The 27,470-nt window shown below is 31.8% G+C and overlaps 1 protein-coding gene across 2 annotated transcripts in view; it reads right to left on the bottom strand.

Annotated features, from left to right (window-relative positions):
- The window catches only part of TOP2B (DNA topoisomerase II beta), a 58,119-nt gene that overhangs the window by 6,673 nt on the left and 23,976 nt on the right, over positions 1 to 27,470 (bottom strand). For both annotated transcript variants that reach the window (XM_011358180.2, XM_023532267.1), the window contains exons 8-32: positions 26,289 to 26,462; positions 24,202 to 24,303; positions 23,981 to 24,118; positions 22,203 to 22,341; positions 21,726 to 21,883; positions 21,460 to 21,585; positions 20,420 to 20,530; positions 20,229 to 20,334; positions 18,842 to 18,951; positions 18,417 to 18,509; positions 18,207 to 18,321; positions 16,760 to 16,881; positions 16,423 to 16,571; positions 15,658 to 15,889; positions 13,816 to 13,950; positions 12,989 to 13,189; positions 11,856 to 12,051; positions 11,620 to 11,711; positions 8,611 to 8,766; positions 8,379 to 8,462; positions 5,884 to 6,078; positions 3,224 to 3,368; positions 2,852 to 3,013; positions 1,171 to 1,372; positions 110 to 189 (exon numbers count right to left, since the gene is read on the bottom strand). In XM_011358180.2, coding sequence (XP_011356482.1) covers positions 110 to 189; positions 1,171 to 1,372; positions 2,852 to 3,013; positions 3,224 to 3,368; positions 5,884 to 6,078; positions 8,379 to 8,462; positions 8,611 to 8,766; positions 11,620 to 11,711; positions 11,856 to 12,051; positions 12,989 to 13,189; positions 13,816 to 13,950; positions 15,658 to 15,889; positions 16,423 to 16,571; positions 16,760 to 16,881; positions 18,207 to 18,321; positions 18,417 to 18,509; positions 18,842 to 18,951; positions 20,229 to 20,334; positions 20,420 to 20,530; positions 21,460 to 21,585; positions 21,726 to 21,883; positions 22,203 to 22,341; positions 23,981 to 24,118; positions 24,202 to 24,303; positions 26,289 to 26,462 — 3,523 coding nt within the window. The remainder of the gene's footprint in view (positions 1 to 109; positions 190 to 1,170; positions 1,373 to 2,851; positions 3,014 to 3,223; positions 3,369 to 5,883; positions 6,079 to 8,378; positions 8,463 to 8,610; positions 8,767 to 11,619; positions 11,712 to 11,855; positions 12,052 to 12,988; positions 13,190 to 13,815; positions 13,951 to 15,657; positions 15,890 to 16,422; positions 16,572 to 16,759; positions 16,882 to 18,206; positions 18,322 to 18,416; positions 18,510 to 18,841; positions 18,952 to 20,228; positions 20,335 to 20,419; positions 20,531 to 21,459; positions 21,586 to 21,725; positions 21,884 to 22,202; positions 22,342 to 23,980; positions 24,119 to 24,201; positions 24,304 to 26,288; positions 26,463 to 27,470) is intronic.

Raw genomic sequence — 27,470 nt, forward strand, 5'->3', positions numbered from 1 at the left:
AAAAATCCTGAAATCAAATCACGACCTAATGATTTGTCTAGTTTTTTCTTCTTCACTAAAATATAGCATAATACAATAAGTAATCAATGAAAAGATTAAATGAGCATACCATCTTCTGACTTCTGAGAGTATGAAGGAAATGAGAAAAGATTCCCAAAATCCTGACTTTTTTTATCATGCGAAGATTTTCTATTAGAAAGAAAAATTAAACACCACAATGTAATTTAAATATCTGGTTTCAACCTTGATAAATTATATGTAATATGTACTGCAAAATTATAATCACAGAACAAACTTTTGTTCTCTGATTTGTTTCTCTCTGTTGAAGACTGGGAAACCAAACTCTTTTTTTCTCTCTCATATGCACAAGTGTGCATACACACACACAGACGCCAGACAAACCAATGATTTACCATAAGAGAATGGAAACTTAGTGAAAATTTAGTTATTCAAAATATCTCTAAATTAAATTTTATGGTTGATAAAACCATTCCAGAATTTAATATCACTAAATTATTGGCAGAAATCCAAGGAGAAAGTCAGAATCTCCATCAGAATAGGCATTAATCCTATTTCTGATCCTAGACTGCATGTGGTAAAATACTTCTTTATAATAGGTGGCAAAATACTTCCTTAAAAAATCTGAAATAGTTCACATACTTCACATCCTACATGTAAGTGTTCACATTCATCAGAGGCAAGAAAAATAGACCAAGGCCAAAGCTAGGAGAAAAACTAAACTTCCCAGTTCTAAAGATTTAGTTAGTAACTTTTCTTTGAACCAGGGGGTTGTCAAACTATGTCCCTATTGCCTATTTTTGTAAATGAAGTTTTAATGAAACACGACTATCAGTTCTTTTACATACTTTATGGCTATTTTCTTCTGCAATGGCAGCACTGAGTAGTTGTGGCAGAGACCACATGGCCTGCAAAGCCTAAAATATTTATTATTGAGCTCTTTATGGAAAAAATTTTGCCAACCCATGCTCTAAACTAAACTATAGCAACAGTTATGTAAACAGATGCGATATTAACCAAATTTACTGATTCGAGAGTAGGACCTTACCTAAAATAATAACAATTTCTTAGAGCTTACTATAAGACCTTTAACAAATGCCTAATAAGCTAACTGCACCATATAGCTGAATAGCAGTAGTTTCCATTACTTACTCTGGAGTAGTTTTAGATTTGCCTGGTGAAAATGTATATTCATCTTTATCTAGGCCATCTGAAGGAACAAACTCATCTTCTCCATCATTTGTTATGGGAGATGCTTTAACTTTTAATTCCTCTAAATCGTTATTGTCATCATCATCATCAGCATCATCATCCTCTTCTTCTGAGAAATCAAACGTGTACTTAGGCCTTTCAGCTAGGAGAAAAATGAAAGTGAATGTTAAAATCAAATCCAGCTTTATCCACATGAAATATGATGATGAATAATGTATTTGAAAAATATTCCAGCTATCACTAAAAATACACAGGGGTGGCGGGGGGGAAGACAAGCATTTAGAGAATAAAAGCCAACAATTTGGGCCTCAGTTATTTGGATAGTATTAACATCCATCCACCTGTACTTCCCAGGAGGCTATGGAATAATAATGCTGCATGTTAAGTGAGCATATACTGATGGGATTAATTACTAGGATACTGCTTGTCATACTTAAATAATACTCAAAAACAGTAGTAGTCATTAGGGCCACTGTAAAAGTAACTACTAATATAATTTCCGCAATTACAAAAGACAAATTTTACAGGCCTTTAGAAAGTGCTAACCTTTCTCTTAACCTTTTGCATAAAAACTTCTATCTTCTATTCATGGTAGTTTTATAAAAAATAACAGTAGTAACTTTTTAAGTGAATGAGGAAAAATAAAGATAAGACCTCAATATATTAGCAAACAATAATTTAATATAATGTATAAAAAGGTACCAACTGGGGAAAGACAGTTTGGTATAATAAAATAAACACTTTTTAGCATAAGTTATGAAATAAAATTTAAAAATCATTTTGATGCTATGTAATTTTTTTACTTCATTTTAGATGTATGGATAAATTTTAGTATTAAGTACATTTTTGAAGTATTTAATTTAATACATTAAATTTCATGTGTTACACATGTTAAAAATTCACATATATTATACTACCTATGGCATTAAAAAAAGAAATTCAATCATTTTTGTGATTAGAGAACCAAAGAATTTAAAAAGTATCTTCCAGAGACAAAACAACCATAATTCTGTATCATTCATTTTAAGTAAATTAGGACTTAAAATTGAGAAGAATCTCTATAAAATAGGACACTCAGTTTTTAATTATTTGAAGACTTCAAGTTAATGAATATTCAGAAAGGATCAAATCACATGCTTAACAGCAATATATATAATAGTAAAATGGGATTCAGCAAACTAATTCTATCACTGCAATTATCTAAATTATGCTATGTGCATGGAATCAGACTCCTAAAGTAGAAGGAACTTTTACATGATACAAGAGGGAGAAAATAAACAAAAACAAAACTATGAAGTACTTCTATTGATCCATCACTCTTGGTATACTACCAATGTACATTTTTTTACCAAAAATCTTTAAACTATGCAGGGAATATAACCCAAGCTTTATATAATAAACATCAATAAGAAAATATGATTCACTTTAGAAAAATTTATGTCCAACTTTCCTAGAAAAGATCATTCTGTAATGCAATTTTTTGTGTTCATGAACTATAACTTCTGAAATACTAATGGTTTAGTTAACATTGGTAATACTAATAATACCAATGTACATGAGTAATACTAACTTGGTCAAATTATAACATACAATAAACTAAATATAAAATGTATCACAATACCAGCCGCTCTCCTAAGCAAAGAATCTCTTGGAATAACCACAGGTTCTGTTTCTTCCAAGTCGCTTTCTGACTTGGATTCATCATCTGACCAAGGATTCCGTTTCTTCACTTTCTTTGCACTAGATTTACCAGATGATGTAGGTGTTTTTCTCACCCTGGTACCTAAAACAAAAGAAGAATATGTATTAATACTTATACAAATGTCATTAGTAAAAATAAAACTGTTATAATGAAAAGTTCATTATAAAAATAACAAATGTTCATAAACACTGGAGACATTGCTTTAACTATTAGGAAAACAGCACAATCAAAAGAAGCTACTAATACCCCATATATATATTTTCACACTCAAACTTTGTAACAAATACTCACCAGGCTCCTTCTTCTCCCTTTTGGGTTTGGGACCTTTATTTACAGGCACTGACTGTATCAATGCCTCTTCGCCTGTACCTTCTACTGGTGTTCCACTGAATTCTTCATCAAATTCCACTTTTACTGTTGTGGTATCAAGATCGCCCTACAAATTAAAAAGAAAACCAAACCATGAGTAAAAATTAAAGTTAATTTAACACCATATATTTTAGAGATACATTTCCAGCCAATAGATTGCTTCTTCATATCAGATGAGTAAAAATAACAAATGTAATTCTATGAGGTCTTAATAGATGACTTGGATCAGACCATGTTTTACTTTATTTAGGTGTAGCAAATGACATTGCTTACCACTCTAATCTTGTGGTACACGACATGAGATGATAGCTACTCAAAAGCAACCATAAAAAATAAGAAGGCAGCTTTTGCTTATCAAAGGGACTTTCAGACCAATAATTGTGCACACCAAAAGGTACCTGCAAATAAGCTACTATAACTGAGGTCTCTATATACAAGAAAAAAATCTTCAGATTTTTGAAGGAAAAGAAGCAATGCATGTCATGCACTGTTAGCCATTATAAGACAAAGCCCTGCAACTCTAAGATTATTGTGGGATGGGGGAAAGAGGAGGACAAGTCATTACAATACAAATAATAAATATAGAGGGAAGTATAACAGTTACCCATGGGGAGAAGTGAGCAACTCTGCCTAGAGCAGAGTCAGGGAAGACTCTAGAAAGGAGCCTTTCTGATTGGGTTTTGAAGTAATGGTGTACATTTGCCAGGTCAGGAGAAAGAAGGAGGAAAGAACATTCCAGGCAAAAGATACAGAGGCATGAATCACCATACTATGTTTAGAGAATTGCAAATAGTCTGCTAGGATTCAAGGCAAGGTGAAAGAGCAGTTAACAAACACACAGGGAGACATGTAGATGCTAAACTACAGTGTATAGGAGTCTGTTTAGTCTGTGGGGAGTCATTGAAAACTTTTAAGTGTTTGTATAATCATTGGACTTACTTTTTGGAAATATCACTTTAGTAGTAAGAGGCAAGACTGAGGAATGAAGTAGAGAAAGGTAGAAGTCATGATTAGATGACTAAAGACAGGAAGACTAATTAAGAGGATCACTTTAAATTATCTCAGAGAAAACATAAAATTCTAAGATAGTGTCAATGGGAACCAAGATAAAGACGTGGATTTTGGAATTGCTTCATGGGCAGCCAATAGGATTTAGTTACCATTAAATGGGGAAATGCCCAAGTTTTTGGCTTATGTTAGTGATGAATGATAATGTCAGTAACAGATAAGGTATAGAGGTAGAAAAAGAAGTTTTAAAATTAGGATAATAGGTCCAGTTTCATAAATGTTGAGTTTCAAGGGGTCTGGGCATTCATATGGCTATATTATTAGCCTCTCGCTCCTGAAAAGCTTATGAACATAAATTTGAGAGTTATCATGTGAGTGGAAAAAGCTCTGAGCATAGATGATGTTACCCAAGGGGACTATGAAAGGTGAAGAAAGAGTGATGAACACTAAATCTGACAAACATCAACTGAAAAGGAGAGAGGCCATTTTCCTAAGGAAAAAGCAAGTGCATATGTGCAAATGAAGCTCTGTGTGGTGGGGAGCCAAGAGACAGGGAAGTAGTACAGGCCTCAATTCATTAGAACATTAGAAGAGACTGATCTCTCTGATACCACAATGCTCCCATGCTTCAAATATTAGCTCTGTACAGAGAACTCTCCAATCTCATACCCCATCGCTTAGGCTCATTCCCCAATCTCTGCTGGACACATTCATCTATATAACTCCTGTGTTCTAAAATCAACCTGCCCAGAAAAACAAGCCTCTTGCTTTCAGAACATCATGCCTCCTGTTTCCTCAGAAGTCTTTTCCTTTGAAAAGTCTTCTCAATGCTTCCCTCTTCTGGCTAACTCTTGCCCATCTGATGAAGGGTAAGTGAGTCTCATACATTTAAACCTTCAATAGCACGAATCAATACCAATGACATAGGATGTGAGTGATGATTTTTTAACAAATGGTAAAAACAAATAAATAGTAAAAGATGATAGCTTACTTTGAAAGCCAAACAGATCCTTTTCTTTGTAAGACTTTCTTAATTGGTCAAGATATAGTACTAAAATTTATATTCTAAATTTAATATACATTCTTTGTTGTTCCATAATTTTAATTTAGAATGCTGCCAAGAGGAGTATTTTTATCTCTCATTTTAAAAATGGAATCAAGGTAGTTGGGTTTATTTATTTTTTTGAGTCAAAGGGAAAGTTTATTAGAGAAGGGGTGACACTCCATAGACAGAGTGGGGTCTCCTCTCAGAGACAGAGAGAGAGCCTAGGAGAGACTACAAGGGACAGACAGACAGGAACAGTGACAGTGAGAGAGACAGAGTAAAGACACTGAGAGGGACTGAGAAAGACATTGAGAAGGACTTAAGTAGCTCTTTATATATGTGGGTCCTTGACTAATGTTTTCCTTCTATGGATCAAATGCTCTCATAGAATAAATGACTTCCTATCAAAAGTGAACATATTAGAAACAAAATAAAGCATTATTTAAACACACAGTAAAATTAAAATACACATATACATAATTATGGAGGTAGAATCTACCAATGATCTAAAACAAGAGCTATGTCATACCTTTTTCTTCTTCAACAACTTTTTGCTGGCATCTGCCTTCATAGCAGTGATTTCGGGAACGATTCTCCTCCCATAAGGTGAGGGCATAGTCTCATCCAACTGAAGTTTCTTCACCTTAGGTTTGCCAACTTTACCTTTTATTGTTCTTCCAGCCATTCCAGCCAGAATATCTTCTCGTTCTTGAGCTTCCACTTTCTGAAATATAATTATAAAGAAAGCGGGGGCAAGGGCGGGTACATAAACAACTCATTAGAAAAGACAATCACTACTGCATAAGAAATTAAAACTAATTTTATTCATTCAGGAATAAAGCTTTCCTTTCAAGTAATCGAAGATAAAGTAATGGAAAAAATAATAATTCTAAGTAGAAGACCTGGGTTGTAGTCCCAATTATAACTAGCTTCTCATTTGTAATACAAGGGGATAGTAACTAAATGTCCTATAGAGTCCCTTCCAATTCTAGGATCCCATGTTGTAATATGGAATCAAGACCTCTGACGACCTGGTAGCTTCGAAATCCTTGCAAATCATACGAAAAGGCATGAAGCTATTCTTTACTATGTATGAAGCTAAGTATGAAGTATGAAGCTATTCTTTACTATGGTTTTAGCCGTAATAGAAAATATGAAAAAAATTGTTCATAAACTTAGTCGAGAGTTTGAAAATTAAAAGGTTTGCTAATATAGTCAAATCGAACTTAGGAGGTTCTATGTAATAATAAATGAGAATATAATCATGAATGTCAAAAATTCTTCACTTTACAAAATTATTCCTTCAAATAATAAGCAAGCTTTGAAAGGTACAAGGGAAAATGTCATCTTAAGCTCTTGAAAGTTATTTAAGAAATCCTGCTAGCATGATAGCTTAATAGAAATAACGTAAACTCTGAAATAAGACAGATATGGATTTCAATCTTAGCACTTTCACTTATTAGTTATAAATCCTAGGTAAATAACAGTTATAATTTACAAAGCACCTACTATGTGCTAAGCATTAAAAATCGTATGATACCAATTTTATGGATGAGTAAACTTGGACTCTGAGAGGATAAGTAATTGCTCTTAACCATAATGATATAATTCCTCTCTAAGCAAGTTACTTTACTCTCTTTATGCTTCAGTATCTTCATCTGTATAACAGCTTAAAAATAACCTCTCTCTTTTGGGGTGGCTGTGCGGTCACTCTGAGAATTACAAACAATGCAGTACCAAACAACAGAGATTTAATTAATTATATCATTAGACTTTAAAAGACACAGATCAACCTGAAATTTAAGTCTAAATCTTTTTAGATATAAAATGTACATATATATATGAAGTAAGTTGTTTGGAACTACTTCACTAATTATCAAATAATAAAATAAGGTAAAGAATTAAAAGTAAAAGAGTACTATATTATTCAATGGAATTGTCTGGTGCCTTTTCAAGAATAAGAAAATTTAGAGGCATAACTACAAGTTTTCTATGTCTCACTATGTTAACTGTCAGTGCTCAAATTTAAAGCAGTATTAGAATATCATTAATATTAATCAGGAACAATAACTTCCCTTTTAATATATGCTAGTTTCATTTTTGATATTAATTTTTAAATGCATAAGTCAACAGAAAAAAAAGGATCTCAAATTTTAAAAAATCTAATCCATTAACAATATAAGAGAAGCATAAATCAAGGCATACTTATATTTGTGGTACTTGAAAGATCATTAAGGGAAGCCAGAACAATAGCACTAAAAAATTCCAGAAATTTTAGTAGGCAACTAATATACCACACCCATTCTTAAGAGTTCTAATTGTGACTTAGGCCACGAAAATAAAACTAGAGCATGTTAACAATAAATCAATGAAACTAAAAAGTAAAAAACAAAAGTAATATCATATGAGTAATAATAAATAGTAATTTACCTTGTACTACTCTAAATATGATGATCATACTACCATTAATTTAATTCTAAGATTTTAAGTGAGTTAATTGCTTAAAAACAAATTGGCCAATTTTAGAAAACATTTACATTTTATATCTTTCTCTACATTTTTTCTTTTACTTTTTAAATTAAAATTATCCCTGGAGAAAACTAAGTTATAACAAAAAATATTAAAATTTTTCTGTTATGAGCCTAAAAAGACTATCATTCTACTTTTGAAAATCAAAGTACCTATATTCAATCATATATATACATATAAGTGACATATATATGCTCTTATTGCTTTGCAGGAAAATATTGGACTGAATTATCATTAGCTAATTTGAAGCAGTAAATTTTAACTAATAGAAAGTACTAATATTTAATTTATTCTAAATTTCAGCTCCCTAGCTTTATATCTTCATCTATACCAGACATAACTTTTCCTTCAAAGAAGCTTAATCCTACTGCAGCTTATACACACAATAACCTTCAGAGAGTTAAGGAAACTGAGATAATTTAGTTTAAAAGAATTTTCAGTCTTGTTTCATGAACAATTTTTTTCCAATCATGTCTTAATGGAGACTTAACCTACATCCAGTTCTTCAGCAAATGCTGCTAAATCTTCTTTCCAAAGATCTGAAGGAGATTTTCTTTTAAGATCATTGACCTCTCGTCCCTATGATAAAAAAGCAGTGATTTAAACATCCAGTAATTTAAAAATGTTTAAATGGTAAAATCAAAATACTTATTTTTGAAAAAGGAAAAACAAAGATACGGATAACACTGAAATAGTTTCAAATTATTTAACCCACAAAAGTTCATACTTTCGCATCTCTCTGTTTAATCAATTCTTCAACTTTTTCTTTAGTAAGAGACCACAGAGACATATTTAAAATATAATTAAAATCAGGGCCTGAAGGAGTTCCTGAATCAGAGGAACTATCATCATGCTGGTTTTGTGTTTCTTCCTCTTCTGTTGCCTGTAAAAAATAATAAATTTTATATTAAAGTCCTGTATAGCATCAAACCAATGTTGAATTTTATTGAATACTGAGTTAAAAAAAATATCACTAATGCTATACTCTTAATGCTGCATCTTCTGTTGGTGGGGTTATTTTAGATTAACTACAAAATTACTTATAAAAATATAGCTCCTATAAAAAGTTTAAATTTTCTGAAAATGCACAATAAAATCTTCAAAAGGAATGGTATATTCAGTCCCTATTCCAGAATGTGATGAAAAACTGACTGCTTGCCTAGGCACTATAAGTCATGAGAAGACACCACATCTTAAAATTAATAGAGTAGAACTAATGTTTAATCACTGCATCTTGTCAGATTTTTATATTAGTTGAGTGAATGAACAATTTGAAACCCAAAATAAGTATCACTTACAAAAAATGTTTTACAGTTATAATAAATATGCTAAGATAGTCACTCTCTAGGATAAATTCTTAATAAAAATTCTCTAAAGCTACAATACTCATGTTAAGGACTAAGAGAAAGTTCATTTAAGAATGAACTTTCTGGTGAGTTAGAGTATGAATATGAGGGCTATTCTACAATTGTTTTTATCAGGTCTTTTTTCATAGAAAGGATTGCAATAAAAAATCTTGTGCTAATATTAAATTTCAAACTTCTATGAATGTAACAGAAGTTATTGTAGGTGAAATTACCTTTAAATTTTTTGAAATAACAACAGCAATTACATAAAATTGCACCTAAATTGTCTAAGGCACTCAGATTACTGAAAATTACTGAGTTAACCATGACACTCAACAACAAAAAGTTAGTTCACTTTTGGTAATCAAAAAAAAAAAAAAAAAAGCTTTACAATTTAAAGTTCTCAGTAAAATAATGTATATATACAAAGTCAAGTTTAAGTAAGTGTACTTTAAAAGCAAAGGGATAAAAATAAAAATTACAAAGACAGTGCCTCATCACATTAACAAAACTAGAAATTCAATTAAGCAACATTTGCCAACTAAGGAATGCTGTTGTTGAGCTGATAATTAATAACTATCTAGATAATTCATGATAAAGTAATAAATTCTACAGTGTAAAGAATTCTTCAAGAAACAGTGTTGCTGTGGAATATTTAGGTTGTTACACTTCTATTATTATTACGGTGTCATAAATTCCTGTTTAGACCCATACTTTAGAAATCTATTTGCTCTAGGTTTTGATGACACCCAAAGTATTGTTAACAAGCACTCTAAGAATATATGTATCAATCACTATTAACATAAAAATGACTAAAGATACTTTCAGAAATAAAAAAAAAAAACTTCAAGTTCCAATGATCAAATTCTATTATGTTTTTGAAAAAACTTTAATCTAGTTATCTGCTTTATAATTTTCTCTTTTCCAACTCTATGAAATAGGACACTTTTATAAAGGCAGGATTTTTGTTTGTTTTGTTCCTTGAACCCCTAAAATAAACTCATGGCTAAGAAACTGAGAAAATTTTTATGGTGACAATGAAATTATTGAAACTAAGCACTAGGTTTTATTCATGAAGTCTCTTTTCACCAGAAGGGCATTCTCTCAAACTCTAAACACATATCTTCTAAAACTAAGCAATAAATTCATTAGTTCACTAATTTTTTTAAAGATATAATTAAAACCAACAGTGATACAGGAGGGCAACTAGTATAAACTATAATTTTGGGTTTAAGAGTACAATAAAACACACTGAAAGGAAATAAAGTGCTTGGATCATCTTTGTTCTGAATGCTCCCCCCATCTTGTTCTACCCCATTTTCCTCGAATGATGAACAAGCCTATAATGTAATATGTAATCGCAAAATATATAATCTACCCTAAGTTTATTCACTCTGTTATATAACATTCTATTAACTGTCCAAAATTGAGGAAAAAAAAAAAAACTTTAATAGTGTGAACGAAAACAGCAATTCAATGCAGTTTAATGAAAAATATGAAAAACATTATGGTTGAGAACTCATAAGTTAGAGAAGTTCTAAGCTTCAATTCAAGTTATATCACATATCCTAACTGTATTTCAGAGATACTAACGTTATCAGTATCATATATACACAATATTGCAATTTTCAAAAAAAATCATTTCCAATTTTCTTCCTTTGGTACACTTGTGTTCTCAATCACAATGTTGCACTGTTTTTTTAAAATCTTTTATTTATACATGAAAGCAAGAAATTAATTCTTGAGGGGAATCTCAAAGTTTCAATATTCCATTCACTGGATTAATATTAGTACTTTATGAAATGGGCAGTTTGATTAATAAAACATCAGACTCTTAATCTGAAGTTCCAGGGCTTAAATAAATCTCTGGCCAAAGATCTAAGCACAGGACAGAGCACATATGTGGTGCCTCATAAATATTGTAATATTGAATGTTTTGTCTCTAGTCTTCCCAGCATAAACTGAAACCAGATCAAGTGAATGGTAACTGGATACCCTATTGTGACCACAGACTGATCAGTGCAAAACAATTTACGTGCTACCTGTGTAGTTCCCAGATAGTATACATGCACCTCACAAAAACCGCCACCACAACTGACACTCTGTAATGACAGGCTCAGAAAAAAGGCCAAGGAGACTGAGCTACCTTCTCACACCTGGAGTCATTTCTCCAGGCCCTGGTTGAGTCACACTGGCAAAGTGCTTGTGGTGGGTGTGCACTGCAAATTCCTATACTTTATCTGTTCTGTAGATAAATAGAAGACTTCAGTCTCCAAACAGACAACTCAGCACCTTTAGTAGTACTAAATTTAAATTTTAGGGTTTGGGTTTGTTGTTTTGGAAGTTGCTTTTAAACGCTTCTCTGAATGTCTTGTTCTGCGAATGATTACCTTTTCTTGTGCTTCTTTCCAGGCTTTCACTGGGTCAGATTCATAACCTCTCTGGACTAACATTTGAATCAAATCTTTCTTTGACCTATTCTCTATGTGAGGGAAAAATAAAGTTAGGATCAAGAAAAGAGATTCAATTTGTATTTGTTTATATTCTACTGATAAAAAATGTCTTCTATTAATAAAGATTTTTTCCATATTAACTAATGTTCAAATTTTTAAAAGTTGCATCTTACCTATAGTAATTTTTCCTTGTATCTTCTCTAAAATGAAACGAGCTTGATTGTTAAGCTTTGCAGATTCTGCTCCCAACATCCCTACAAGCCACTCCCTACGTAAACCATAATAACTTAGTCGTAAATCAAAGAATTCTTTCAAAATGTCCTGTACAGTTTCATACTTCTTCAGACAGCCCATATGATCAAAGAGTACCTAAGCAAAACACAAAGTTTGAAGATCACATGAATCTGTGTTGGTATTTTCAACTTGCATGACATGTCCAGTATTTAAAAGTATGATACACTTATATAAGAACACATCACCCCTAAAAGCTTTTAAATAGACCCAAAATTATTAAGCGCATTTCTGTGAATTTCCCTTTGATGACTCTAAGAAACTGATAAATTTAATTCTCAAAACTGAAAATATTTAAAATAGGAATAATTTTAAAGGATAAAAATAGGTGCCTTAAAAAAGGTATTTAAAGTAGCTATAAAAGTACCCAAAAAAAAATTTTTCAAACTAAAAATAAATATATTCTATTGCTAAATTTAAAAATGTTACATTTAAAGTCCTCTTCCATATACTCAGTGGATGTGCATTTGCCTCTTTTTGGTTTTTATAATTGTGCTAGAATTCAAACTTCCTCTGTTTTTTTTTTAATTTTACTTCTTTTCTATCCTTTTTCTACCTTTTCCATAAGCTTTTCTTGGCATATTATGGTAATTTTTCTCAGACACTGTACTATAATTTTTCTTTTACTCTAAATCCAAAAAATTGGAATGGGACAAGGGTAATCATATTCACTGACTACCTTCTTCCCTATTTATATGTAAACACAAATACGCAAGTTTAACATAGCAGATTATGAAGCAATACATAATCCACAATTAAAAAGCTAAGAGAGACAGGAATAAGATACATGAAAAGCCCATTAACAATGACTCTCACAACTGTTAGTCTGTGAGGGTGTGTATAATCCTGTGTATACAAATCCCAGATGTGCAAGTATACATGATTAAAAGTAGAGGAAAAGGAATGTACCTCTAGATTCGATTTATTATAACCAATCCCATCATGAAAGCTATTACAAAAATCCAAGTTATGGCATGCTAGAAAAGGTAAATTAATAGTAAATCTAAACAATTACCATGGAATTACAAGTAAGAGTAGTTTGAAGCTTAAAAACTTTGTGCAGTCCAGCAGCTTCTGCTTGTGCTAGTTTCTCTTCAGTCATTTTCACCACAAATTTCACAGTTGTGTCAGTATGATATTCTTTATAATCAGAAATTAATGCTGGTGTTTTATCTGTTCCATTTAGCATAGGTTCTAAAACTTGTTCTTTGTATACCTATAAAATATTTAAAAATAAGTAATTCTTTTCACAACACACACTCATGTTTTCATACCACATTATGCCATTTTTTGAAAGTTCTTGAGATTCTGGTGGGAAAAAGGGAAACCATCACTATCATCTCCTGCTCAGTCACTATAGAAGACAACATATGGGGGTCTCGATGGTAAAAGAAGATATACAAGGTAATGGTTCTGATCTGCTCATATTACAAAGGGTAAGGGGAAGGCTGAGAGTATAAAGAAGACAACATCGACTAAAACTGACAAGAGATGACATGCATACCCTTAGACTTGCAATAGCTGATATTAACTGACATGAATTTATTGACCATATTTATAAGGGTTCAAAACACTATTTCTTACATACTACTCTACTCATTTTAAGATAAGCAAATAGACTCTTCTAAAGCTAGCTTAAGTTATGCTACATTTAGATAACTTAAAAAAACTTTTTAATTACTATTTGAATATTCAAAGCAGAAATTCAATTGAATGGGTCAAAAATATATGTAGGAATTTTTAAACGCTATACAGACTTAGAGTAAACAATGATGGCATCATATTCTTACCACAAAGAACAGTTTAATGCAATCCCTCCTTACAGGTAGCCCACATACTAACCTGTGTCCAAGTTCTAACTGGAAGCTCTGTAATCTCTACTGTGTTTCTATCCACCACAAATATTTCACCACTGACTGCATATTGGTTTTGACCAAGTTCTTGGATCGTTCCTTTAAAGTTTTTGTAGTTTGGAAGCTGCAGAGAAAAATAAAAATAACTTAAGGCCCTGACTTCTTTCTTGAGTGCCAACACCACATTTGAATGCCCGTTAGTCCATGGTCTACTGCTACTGATAGATTAACATGACTGAAGTTGAATTCCTCATCTTCAATAGCCCCTCTCCAAATAATCACTTAATCTTGAATTCACCAATTCAAGATTTTTTAGGTTTCTGATAATATAATCGGAACATCCCCCCAATCTCAAAACCTAGTCTCTCTAAAATATTACTTTTTCTTTCTAGCCTATTGCTTCTATACCTCCTTCTCCCCTAGATTAAGAATCCTTTCAATTCAAACTCCTTGGACATTACTTTGAAAGTCTGCCAGTCTTTATCAAAACTAACTTTCTACCTTTGCTCTGATGATTTGCCTTCCAAACCACTATCTTCTTCCACATTTTCCTTGAATATTTTCAACATTTTTGCTCACTTTATCCACCAGCCCTAACATATATTCAGCAATCTATACCCGATTCATCTACATAAATCTCACTCATCCTTCTCAGCCTAATTGCAATTGTTCTCTCCCTCTTCTAAACTTCATATTTGTTATATCACTAAGTTAGGCACACAGCATAGGACATTTCTACTGGCACACTGACCAACTATTATTATCTTTTGTCTCTATAAATTGCATGCCCTGATGTCCTGATAACAGATTAACTTTCTGAACACAGGGACCAGAGATTTTTTTTAACTCACCACTTAGCACAATGTCTCAACAATGTATCAAAATACACACACACACACACACACACACACACACACACACACACACACACACACACACACACACACGGCACACAAGAACCATGTATTGATCAAATAGATCAACTTAATACTCTAACACGCATCTGAAAGAATTAAAATAAAACGCTATGATCATAAAAGTAGCTTGATGCTTCGGTTAGAAATATTTAAAGTATTTAAGGTGAAAAAACAGACTTTAAATCATATTCATACTCTAATTTTTTGTTTTATTTTAAAATATAAAACCTGGAGAGAAATACATTAAAATTTAAGTTTGTTTCTACATGGTGGGTTTATGAAGTATATTTTCCTCTTTGATTTTTTTATATTTTCTACAATGATCACTATCAATTTTGTAATAAAAATGTACTTTAAGTATATCATGATAAAGAGAAATTTCCAGATGATTTTAAATCATGTAGAAGAGGGGCAAACACTTTTTTGAGAGGTTTTTCTTAGAGGGTATTTGGATGAAGAACCAAATATGGCGAATGATGTAAGAAAAGGGCAAGAAAACAAAATATACGGATACATTAAAATACATATATTGTGTTTTTAAGCATCCTCACAACTCTAATATGACTTAGTAGTTTGAGAACAAAAATATAAAATTACATAAAAGAATTAGTCTGTAAACAATTTAGATATTTGAAAGCCTGAAACAGTGTGTCTCTATAAACCTTATCTCCAAGCTTTTTCCAAAGTTTATCTTTTAAATAGTGTCTCCCCATAAACCTTATCTCCAAGCTTTTTCCAAAGTTTATCTTTTACTATAAGGACATATAAGTTACAAACTAATATAGTGTTTATCATCTATAATATAGTCTAAAATAAAAATGGTTCCATGACTTTTCTAAAATGACTGAACTTTGTATTTTACACATTACCATTGGTTAAATAAATAATATAAATAATAAGTTCTAAATAATTACCATGGGATGAGGATCCAAGCCATCTAGCATTCGTCTGACATTGTTCACAATTTCCCTAGCATCATAGTTGGGTAGTTTACAAGCCCATCCAGTACCAATGCCCTCAGCACCATTTATTAAAACCATGGGGATTATGGGAATATACCACTCAGGCTCTACACGTTGATTATCATCATACAGGAATTTAAGCAGGTTATCATCCACAGGAGGAAAAAGCCGCCTTGCTAAAGAGCTAATCAAAGGAAAACAAAAAATATGGAAAAATGTCTTGGTTTTATGAAATAATATTTCACATATCATTAAAGACTTTACATTTCAAAAAATCTTTTTAAAAAAATGCATTTTTAAAAGTTTGATTACATGTGCTTCACAGGACATTTTACCCAGTCTTATTACCAAATACATTTCTTTCAGGGACAAAGCTAGAAAATAACCCTATTTTACTTCTGTACTTACCTACTTAAATTCTTAGTATTGATAAATAATTTTTTAAGGATTTCGTCTTACTCTGACTAATCACAAAACCCATCTTCAGCCTAAAAATAAAGTTGGGTCAGAAAAAAATCTTTACATTCATTAGAACTAGTTCCATCAATAATTCACAAAAATTGGTATCAACAAATTTCATTCTATTTGCTATCGAATAATTTGAAACTTTCTTCCTCAATAGAATCCCCAATCATCTCTCTCCATTGTTAAAACTAAACATTTAGTTCCAATAAACTTCAAATAGAACTTTATACTATTATAACAGCAAACTGTTACCTTAACATGGTGAAAATATAACGCGGGCTTGCAGCATCTTTGCCACCATGAAGCCGAGTTCCAAACTGACCAATAGGCTGAAGCAAGTTAATGTTGTTACTTCCCACAAAGTTCTGAGCCAAATTCACAATAGTCATCATCAATGCTTGCTATAGAATAGAAACAGACAGAATATAACATTATTATTCTAAATTTTTTATTTATGTTTCCTAATTTTTATTAAAATCCAAACTCAATTCCTTCTATATTTTCAAAGTCCTTATTAAAAATACTTTATTAATTATCATTCTCATGCCAATAAGCTTAGCTCTCAATTGATACCAAACTTAATTCTTACTTCTCCATGATGATAAGCAGACATCTCAGCAACAGATCCAGCCAACTGGGCAACTTTTACTTCACGTTTATCGTTTCTCTTGAAACAGGTAAATAAAACTTTTCGTTGGCCTGGTTTAAAGCCTGTTTTTAAAAAGAACAATCCTCTTTTAAAATATTACTCAAGATATAGTTGTAATGTTTCTTTTATATTCAAGAAAGATATAGTTTGCTTTTGAAAAATAACTGACTAAAATAATTTCTCGAGATTCTATAACAAAGTGAGCATATACTTACACATTTTTATAGCATCTCAAGTATATTCCATAAATAAATTATCAATTGAAAAACCACCTTCTGATCTTAAAAAACTGCTCACTGGTACCAAACTTCTTTCATAGGAGATTCTAAATACTCATATGTCCAAAATGTCAGTTGTAACTAAAGTAGCAGCAAACTATCAATGAATCTGAAACTATTGCAGTATTCCAAATCGATAACCCTTATAAATAAAAGGTATATTGTGGTAGTTATGAATGCAGGCTTTAGAATCTCATTAATCTGGATATTCATCTCAACTTGGCCATTTAACATGTGACTTTGCACAAATTACTAAACCAATAAGTCTGTGTCCTCATTAGTGTAACAGAAATAACAGGGTGATCACAAGGATTACATGAGATAATGCAAGCAAAGCACTCTGCTTTCTTATCATTCTTCTTGCTCTAGGCCATTGAGCATAGTAACAAACTTTTGTATATGGTACCTATTGTCATCAACAGTGTGGGCCCAGAGCACTGTAGAAACAAGATAAGAAAAAAACTTTTCCTTAGAATTTTATAATCTAATTGAGAAGGCAAAATTAACACAAGTAAAATAAAAGGCACAGAATCATTGGCATAGAAATTTAGGCATCTGAGACTAATTTAGACTGAAACTGTTAGGGAAAACATCATAGAAAGGGTATAACTTAAAGCTAGAACTTGATGAATACATAGAACTATCTGCTATTAGCTGAAAAAAAAACAAAACAAAACAAAGAACAGAAAGATCAACTAACTTACTAAAAGTTACAAAATGAAAACTTTAAAGTTCTAGATAAAAGACCAAAATCTGCTCTAACTACCAGGTAGTAGTTTCTAAATTTTTTTGTCAAGTTAAATAAGTTAAAGTATGGAGGCATAAAGGTGTTTTAAAACTGACTGATAAATATTTTAGAAATTATCAAAATCCCATTTTACTTTTCATTTTAGGAAGTCTGCGATTAACTTGGGGTAAAAGCTTTTAAAATTTGCCTGAAAGTTAGTTTTCCTGAAAAACGTTTTAAAATATTCCAGTCCTACCAAAATATCTCTAAAGCAATTTCAGGATTTTAAAATTTATTATAAAGATGGCATAAAGTATATAAAATTAAAATATACTCAATATTATGCAAAAATGAGAAAGATTTTTAAGTGAAAGATACTTACCATCAACAAGAGATGGTATAGATCTTTCATTGTCTGAATTTGAGAAGAGAATCAATTCCTTGTTGATGAAATCATTGTACGTCAAATGCTTTGTCGCTGTACCATATAAAAATTGCTAAGAGAAAAATTATATAGCATCGTTGTCATTATTAACACATCAATTATAGTCTCTTTCTTTCTTCCCCCAGATCACCACTCTGTATGACTAACCTCTGGTAAGCCATGTAACCTACGCTGTCTCCGGTCTTCCATAAAATTTGTTAACCATTCTTTTCTGTCATCGATCTTCTTTTTACTGAACGCCTGAAAGATTTAAGGTAATAACTTTACACATTAAAAATAAATTTCATTATAAAATTAAAATTTATAAAGGCAAATAACTAGTTATTAGTTTCTGGAAAATTTTTTCAATATGCTTTTATCAAAAATACACTTGAACAGAGGTCTTTCAATTAAAGGACCATGAAACAAGACATAATTGGGGCTTGGGGATGGGGTAGAAACACTAAAATTAACTAGTTTGGGCATTAGAATTCAAAAGAAACTTATCGTAGAAAACTAAGACTGGTAAGAAAGATATACAGCAGGTAGGGGAAAAGATATTAGGACAGATTTTTTAAAATTAGCCTTTTTACCAAGGTAATGGCAGCATCATCTTCAGGACCAGCATATCTAAACAAGATGCGGTGCCTTTCCATATCAGCAAAATATTCCTTTGCTTCTTTAGCTGTACTGGTACCCAATCCTGCATGGTTTAAAAAATAAAAATGAAAATAAAAAATAAGCCAGAGAAAGACAAATACTGTATAATCTTACTTATATGTGGAATCTCAAAAAGTTGAATTCATAGAGAGTGGTTGCCAAGGGCTAGGGGAAGGGAGAAAAGGAGAGATGCCTGTCAAAGAGTACAAACTTTCAGTTATTAGGTGATTAGGTTCTGGGGATCTAATGAACAGAATGGTGCCTACTGTTAATAGTACTGTATTGTATACTTGAAAACTGCTAAGAGAGCAAATGTTAAATGTTCTTCCTACATAAAAAAAAAAGGGGTAACCATGTGAGGTGATGGATGTGTTAATTAACTTGATCATGGTAATCATTTTACAATGTATATCAACTCATCATATTGTACATCTTAAACACATAATTTTATTGGTCAATTATGTATTAATAAAGATGAAAGAAATTTTAAATGAATCATAAACATCACTGGATATTTAAAACCATTAGATGAAAAGCTGATGGATCAAGATGGCAACACCTGTACCAATTGATCACATTTAGCAGACAAGCCATATATTACATGCCTCCTAAGTATGTAACACCACCTATTAAATGTTTGTGCCACATAAATAAATCTAATCCAAATCTGATCAAGCCTCCGTTTTAACTACCAGTTAAAAGAAAATAAGGGGCAGAGGGAGATGCTACATATTTAATGACATTACAGGAATAATCACCTAAATCCAGAATGTGAAAAATTATATAGGACAAACAATCCAACTTTTCGAATAAATTATGAGGAAAAAATATGAAAGGAGAAACAATATATTAAGATTTAAGAGACTTATACAAATGCAATATGTGGACCTTGTTTGGATCCTGACTTAAAAAAATACCACTATGAACATTTTTAATACAATCAGGAGAATTTTAACACTATTCTAGGTTATTAAAGACAGATATGATAATGATATGTGGATAGTTTAAAAATTCTTTTAGAGATACATATTAAAGTATTATAAAAATATGATGTCTGGAAGTTACTTCAAACTAATGGGTTGGCAATGAAAAGAGTTTAGATAAAACAAGATTGGCAATGAAATGCTGACTGCTGAAGTACATGGGAAGCCTACTATACTGTATATGTTTATAAAATTTTCCATAACAATTCTTTAAAAATTAACAATAGCTATTTCTGAAGTCTAAAAATAGCTATTGACATAAATTTTCAAAATATTTTATAACACTCTCATAAAAATATGTAGTAATATCAGAAAATTTAAATATTTTAAAACAAACCTTTGTAGTATTTTATTTTCCAGGCTTTCTGGTTTTCTATATGTTTTTTCCACTCATCAAATTCGGGAATACTGTAGAAGGAAAGTTCCTGCTTATTTTTGCTTGCCTTACATTAAAAAAAAAAAAAAAAAAATTAGTTTTTCTGCTACCCTTAAGACAACAATATAAAAGTAAATTAATGTAAATAGTACCTTTACAATTGGAGTAATGAACTCTTCAAGAAAACCATGCTTCAAAAGTGATGGCCAATTGTGATGGATGAAATTAATAAGAAGGCCTTTTATATGAGAACCATCTTGATCCTAAATGTTAGTAAAGAGTGCTATAATAATTTTATGAAATACAATTACTTATATAACCAAATTTTCAAATGTATGAATGCAGCAAAGAGACAAAAATTCCATTCAAATTTTAAAACTAGATTTTAAAAAACAGTAGATACTATTCTTTGGAAAATCAAAGTATGGAACTTTTTCTTAAAATTCAAATAAAGACTATAGTTAATGATAGATTTAATCTTCCTATCATTACAAAATTTTGTAATACTATCATTGTATCTGTTTTATACCAGTTTACCCAGATTTCACTAAAAGAATGACTGAAGGATAGAAATACATCGAATATAATTATAACGCCACTTCACTGGGCAATGGAAGGTGAAATTCATGAACAACAGGTATTCACAAGTTTTCTCTTGACATAAAAACTGCTTAAAACTATATAGTAGCTTTTTCAATTGAAAATTTTCTCAAGAGAAAAACAGTTGGATGGATATGAAATTCTTCCTTTTCAATTTTCTAGTTCTTTTCTAATCATGGCCATTTTACTATTCAAGTCCTCTTAGTTTTTGTGCATCCCAAATTATGCCATCATATACAAACATTAACCATTAACCTATGATTAATCTTTCTCACTTGTAAATTTCATCATTTCCTTCCTACTTATAGGTAGGCTTCAACCTTATAGTATTACAGTGTGTTCTACTCTTCTCTTATTTATTACATTTTAAAACATTTTTTAAATAACTAACCAAAAAGATGGTTACCCAAGAAATTAGAAAATATAAAATGTGCTTCACACAAACAGTGCCATTAAACGATGTTTTCTTCCCTATTGATGAACAATCACTTTCGCTTGTACTATCTTAAAGCAAAAGTCTCATGAAACAAATAACAAAAGGACAATCTAAGAAAGACATGAGTTTTAAGTATGTGGCAGCTTTGAAACCAACCTGATCAGTCATAATCATAATCTTTCCATAGCGTAAAGTTTTCAGAGATTCTGCATCATCATAACTTTTTTTGTATTGTAGACCAACTATTTTAATAATATTGTTTATTTCTGCATTTTCCATGATCTATAAAGGAAAGAATTAAAAGTATTTTCAAGTATTGAAATATATAAAAAGTGAGTCACGATTTACATTTAAAAATTCAACTACTTTAGTAAATTATAAAAACGTCAAATATATGTACAGATATATATATAAATGAATACCTGTTTATGAGAAGCTTCTCGTACATTAAGAATTTTTCCCCTGAGTGGAAAGACTCCATATCTGTCTCGCCCGATCACACCTAATCCAGACACAGCCAGTGATTTGGCTGAGTCTCCCTCTGTTAGTATCAGTGTACACTCTAGGGAATGTTTGCCACCTAAGAGAAATTTAAAAAGACATAAATTCCACATTTCTCAATTTTACCAATGAGAAAAAAAGTCAAAAAAATTAATAATCACAATGAGGATAGTGAAAGACTATAAGAGTCATCTTAAATATGCTCAGTATAGTTCAAATATGTTTTATTTAATTCCTATGCCCTGAAAATCAGCAGTATGTTGTGCATATGGCAATTTTATAAAGTAAAATTATACTCTAAACATAAAATCCTAGTCTAACTACATACAGAAAATAAAAAATTTCTGTAACTGGATAAAAACTTAAATCAAATCTTAAAAAAAAAATCTGAATCTTACCAGCATCATTAGCATCATCCAGTTTGGGAATACCTTTAATTTTACTGTACTTTACTGATGAACACTTCTTGTTCAGCTGAGTCTGAGCCTTAAATTTCACCCAGTTCAGGATACTTTCTACAATGCCACAGTTAGAGGCCTAAAAATCAAAGAATAATGATATACAAATAAGCCAGAAGTTCATACACTTAGCTAAAATTAATGTAATACTTGGAATCTATGTAGTTATAAAGCAAAACAATAAAGATGATAATAATAATTATACATGTTAGTAAATTTTATTTTAACAGTAAAACTAACTCAGGCAGCTATTGTACTGAAATACAAACACATGAAAAAAGGACTTTACTACATATAAAAAATATTATAATAAACTCTAGAGAAATACACATAGCTTTTGCTACAAGTTAATTTTGATAAATTTAACACAGTAAAAAGCTGACCCACCCAGGAATTGACAGTGCTAGTAAATTCTAGGCACTGTCATTTCTGATATCTCTCAATACAAAAATATGAATCTTAAATTTGCTTTGACAAATAATATTAACATAAAGGGAACATGAAGTTGAACTCTAGAACTTATGAATAGTGTTTATTCTTTAAAAAGTTTGGTAATAAGTATTTCAACATTATATATTGTGTGTCACTCTGCAGTTAATCAACATGTGACAAGATGTTAAACCCAAAAAGAAAGAAAAGTGAAGCACTTCCAAATCGGAATTATTTATTTTTCATCATCCTGGATAGTTTGATTTTAGGTGTTTGAAATAGTTTTCTGGATATTTGAGATATAAAAGAGATGAAGTTGCCAAATCTAAACTTAATCTTCCAAAAATGAAAAAGTATAAAATCTAAAATCAAATCACTTCAAGAGAAAAACTTTTATGAAGGCAGAAATTTTCAAAAGCATTAACATAGGGTCATTTATATTTAGAATTCATTATGATCAGATCCCAAAGTACTATTTCTATAGGCTTTAAGCTAGAAACTAAAAAATACTTTTGTTTTTGTTTGTGAGAACCTATCTTTGAAATCTCAATAGTAGAATTTGATAAATATGTTATCACTATCACAATTATATGATACTCCTCCACAAAACTATAAACTTCCAAAGTGGAGGGGCTGCAATTTATTCAGCTTCAAATTCTCAGTGCAAACATATTTAAAGGCACTGTATATATGCTTATTTAATATGTTTATTGATGGTACTGCCGAACAAGGGAACTAAGGCAAACCTTGCTTGTATACAACAGATTATAAGAAGCTATTAGCAGTAGTAAGGCTCAGTTATAAATCTAAGATTGTTCATTTATATGTACTTTCATTATGTTTCAGAAAAGTTAAAGCGGCCTAATACGTGCAAAGAAAAATGAAATTTAAAAATATGTAGAATGTGGTAAATTTTGTTATATATGTTACAATTTTAAAAAACTACATAAAAGTAAAAATCAGTAGATCAAGATGAAATGAGTAGAAAAGATGAAATCAGTAATCCTATAAGGATCATTTAGTAGAGGGATATTTGGCTTTTTAATGGCCAATGCAAAGCTAAAAACACAATTAGTGACAGGATTTTCTACTTTAACTCTTGGCAAAATAATCGATTGTTTTATGAAATAAAGTCTACCCTTTGAAGTTTGCAGAATTTTGATCAGTTTGTAGTACAAGTATGCCTATACCCACAGTTAACATAAGATAAAAACTAATCACAAATAAAGAAAACTACTTAAACAACTCTCAATAACAACACAGTAAAAAATAATACAAATTTTACTCACTGCTTTGAAAAATTTTTCTGACAGTTGACATTTGGACCCAAAATTTTTGGGCTGCAAAGTCATGTTTTCTTTAGTCTGAGAATCAAAAGTTGGATTTTCGATAAGGCAATTAATAAAAACCCATATATGGTTTTTTACCTGTTGAGAACATATGGAAGAGAGTCAAAATCAGAACTGATATTATTTAATAATTCAACAGAAAAACAGAAAGCCTCACTCACTTGAAATGGTTTCACTGATACACCAGCTTTGTTCTTTTTCTTCACCACTTCAATCAGTTTACCAACAACTTGATCTACTACATAATCCACGTGCCGTCCACCCTAAAGAGGAAAAAAACAAGAATACAAAATCTATAGTTAGGGTAGCAAAAATATTACATATTTTTTCCTAGAATGAGTGTTTAATTTTTACAACTATGTGAAGTCAGTACTACTAACTCCATTTTTCAGAAGAGTAATATGAATCTTAGAATAACAAAGTTAAGATTTAAAAAAGTAAGGTCTCTTTGGCCATAGAGCCACTTAGCTAACTTCATACAAGGTAAAAAACAATTGAATAAAAAAAGACCTGGAAGTGAAAATAAACACTGTCATGGAGTGGTAATGACACTCACGAGATGCAAACTTAGGAGCTGTGGCAGCCACTGCCAGTCATCCATAAAACAGCCATTCTCCCCTTTATTGACAAATCCAAATTTGTTTGTTTCTAACTGGCAACATGCCCAATAAAAAAATCCACCAATCAGGACTCACTTGCAACTAGAGATAGCCCTCTGATCCAGTTCTACTCAAGAGGTGTTAGCAGAGGTCTACTGGATGGGGCTTCCAAGAAAACTATTGTATCCTTGATAAAAAGGGGGAGATTTAGTTGGCATTTGCCCAACCCCATTCTCTCTCCCTAGAATTTGGAAATGAGATGTAGGGGTGCAGCAAGCACCCCAACAGACATGATAATGAAAGCCAGATGCTAAAGGTGGAAGAAAAGAAAGGCAGGAAGAGCATAGGACTCTGATGACACTGTGGAGTCCCAGTACTCAACTAAGACTGCCTACCCCAGTCCCTAGTTCTAAGAGGAAAAATAAAACCTTTACATGTTTATGCCACTATACATTAGGTTTCTATTACATATAATAAAATGCAATCATAACAGATTAAGATTTCTGTTGACTAAAGAAAGTGATGCTAGGTTATTAAAAATGAACATTAAAAAAGTAAATTAAAGAACAAGAGTGACAAAGTAGTAAATCACTGCTTTAGAATATTCTAGAGACACATGCTTGTATTGCCTAATACTTTATTACTATCAATGAAAGCTTTTGATTCTGAAATCCAAAAGCCTATTCAGAAGAAGCTTCGAACTCCTTAGAATAGCAGATAACATAACAGCATACAAACTTCATTTCTTTAATATAGTTTTTTTCCTCTGATTCAGGCTGGTTTTGCCCAGATAACAGCATTGTGACTCACTTGCTTTCCCCCATCTCCTCCTCCCTTATCCTCTATATGCCTGCTCCTTTAATCCTTAAGCCTTAGGACAGAAGATTATAGAGCCTCAGGTCTATAATCATGAAGACAATGGGTTTAGATTGGACTTTAGACTAATGATAACATCTTGGCTTTAGATGCATTTCAGCCCATGGCCCACTGAGGCAGAACAACAGCCCAGCCATGGGACCAGATGGGATGGCACCATGGCTGATTCCAAAACTCAATACAATGATCAATTACATCATCCCCCTCCAATTGGTAGCACCCATGACCCCAACTCCCTTAGTTTCCACAACTATTGATTTTTCCCTATATAATCTATACTCCTGAGGCACCCAGGAAGCCAGGCCTTTGAGCAACAACTTGCCTGTGTCTCTGGGCCTGCAACTCTATAATAAACCTTACTTTCTTTGCTGCAAAACCTGCATGTATCTTCTTTCGCTTAGATGAATGCAGGCAGACGGACCCCTTTTCTGTCCCAATAACAATAATACGTTCGCAATCTGACCCCCAAAGAGACTCATCTCCTATTAGTCTTTCTTCTAAATTCTAAACTCAGAATGCAGAAGAAGGAATTTATCATTTTAAATTTCATAAAATACAAATGTATTCAATATTAATTACATAAACTTATTATTCAATAGATGTTAAATTATAACAGCTATTTCACAGAAAATAAGCTTTCATTTTCATCAGTCAATTTTGATTCACGAAAGCAGATGAGGAGTTTTTTGTTGTTATTCTTGTTTATTTTGTTGTTTTTAATGAAGCATTGTTCTATCACTGATATAGAAACAAAAAAAAATTAGTAAACTTACTTTTGTTGTTGCGATACTATTTACAAAGCTGATTTGCTGGAATCCTTTTTCACTCAATGTAAGACAAACATCCCATCTTTCATTTGCAAGTTCATGAATAACTTTCAGAGCCACTCCAGTTTCATCCAATTTGTCTTTCACATAAAGATCTACATAACTGCGAAATCCATTTACCTATTGATTTGAAAAACAATAATGTTATACTGGCAGTTCGACTATGTGAATGCCATCAGGTACTCTCATATTTGGATTTCCCCTCATTCACAACAGCTCTTACTCCGCAGATCCAAACCTTTATGACTCTCCCCAATTCTACTCCTTGATCCCTACCCTTTAAAAAGTAGTCCATTTCATACATACTTGATAAAGAAAAGTTATGAATGGATAGCTGGACAGGTGAATTACTAAAAATCTTTCGAAAGTTTTTTTAAAATGACAATGTAGACTTCCAGTTTGAGTTCAGACATGAAAATGGCTGGGTGGTGGGGAGGAAGCATCTGCCCTTACAAGAAATGACCTGGTCAGACAACAAATTGATTTTTCATAAACCCTCAAAAAATCGAGATCACAAGACATCTGGCCATCTTGAGTCTGAAGAGACAGTTGTCTATAGGAGACTCTAAACCTTAGCATTTGCTTAACTGGGGCAGAAGCTGCCTACTGTCATTTAAGCCGGGAGGAACTTTAAGCCAGAAAGTTTCGCAAATTGCTATAGGATGAGTGTGGACTAATATGAGTATGTGAATCACCTAAGGGCTGTAGTCATAAAAGGGCTGTACTCTTTTGCAGGCTTTTCCTCCAGAAACCACAGTAGGTTTGCACAGAGAAAAAAGGAACTAGAAAAAGTACTCGCCACACTACCACCATGGTGATAGCTGGGGAAGGAAAACAGCAGCTCTAGGAATTCCATCCAGGCTCATCTCCCTTACCAATAAAACCTTTAATTTGCCAAGGAAAAGACACTGCTGGAGAGCACTGGTAAAAGAGTACTGGCGCTGGAATAAATTAATTCTGCCCAGCCCTACCCCATCCTGCCCCTAGATCATTTAAGGTTTTTTGTTGTTGTTGTTGTTGTTGTTTTTTAAAAAGAAAGATAAAAAGGATATTTGGCAGGGCAGAGAGCCTCAAGGATACTGAATGAGAGCTGGGTGATACCTGCTACAGCTAGGGAAAGAGAATAGA

Source organism: Pteropus vampyrus, unplaced genomic scaffold (genome assembly GCF_000151845.1).
Source record: "Pteropus vampyrus isolate Shadow unplaced genomic scaffold, Pvam_2.0 Scaffold1, whole genome shotgun sequence".
Taxonomy (NCBI): Eukaryota; Metazoa; Chordata; class Mammalia; order Chiroptera; family Pteropodidae; genus Pteropus; species Pteropus vampyrus.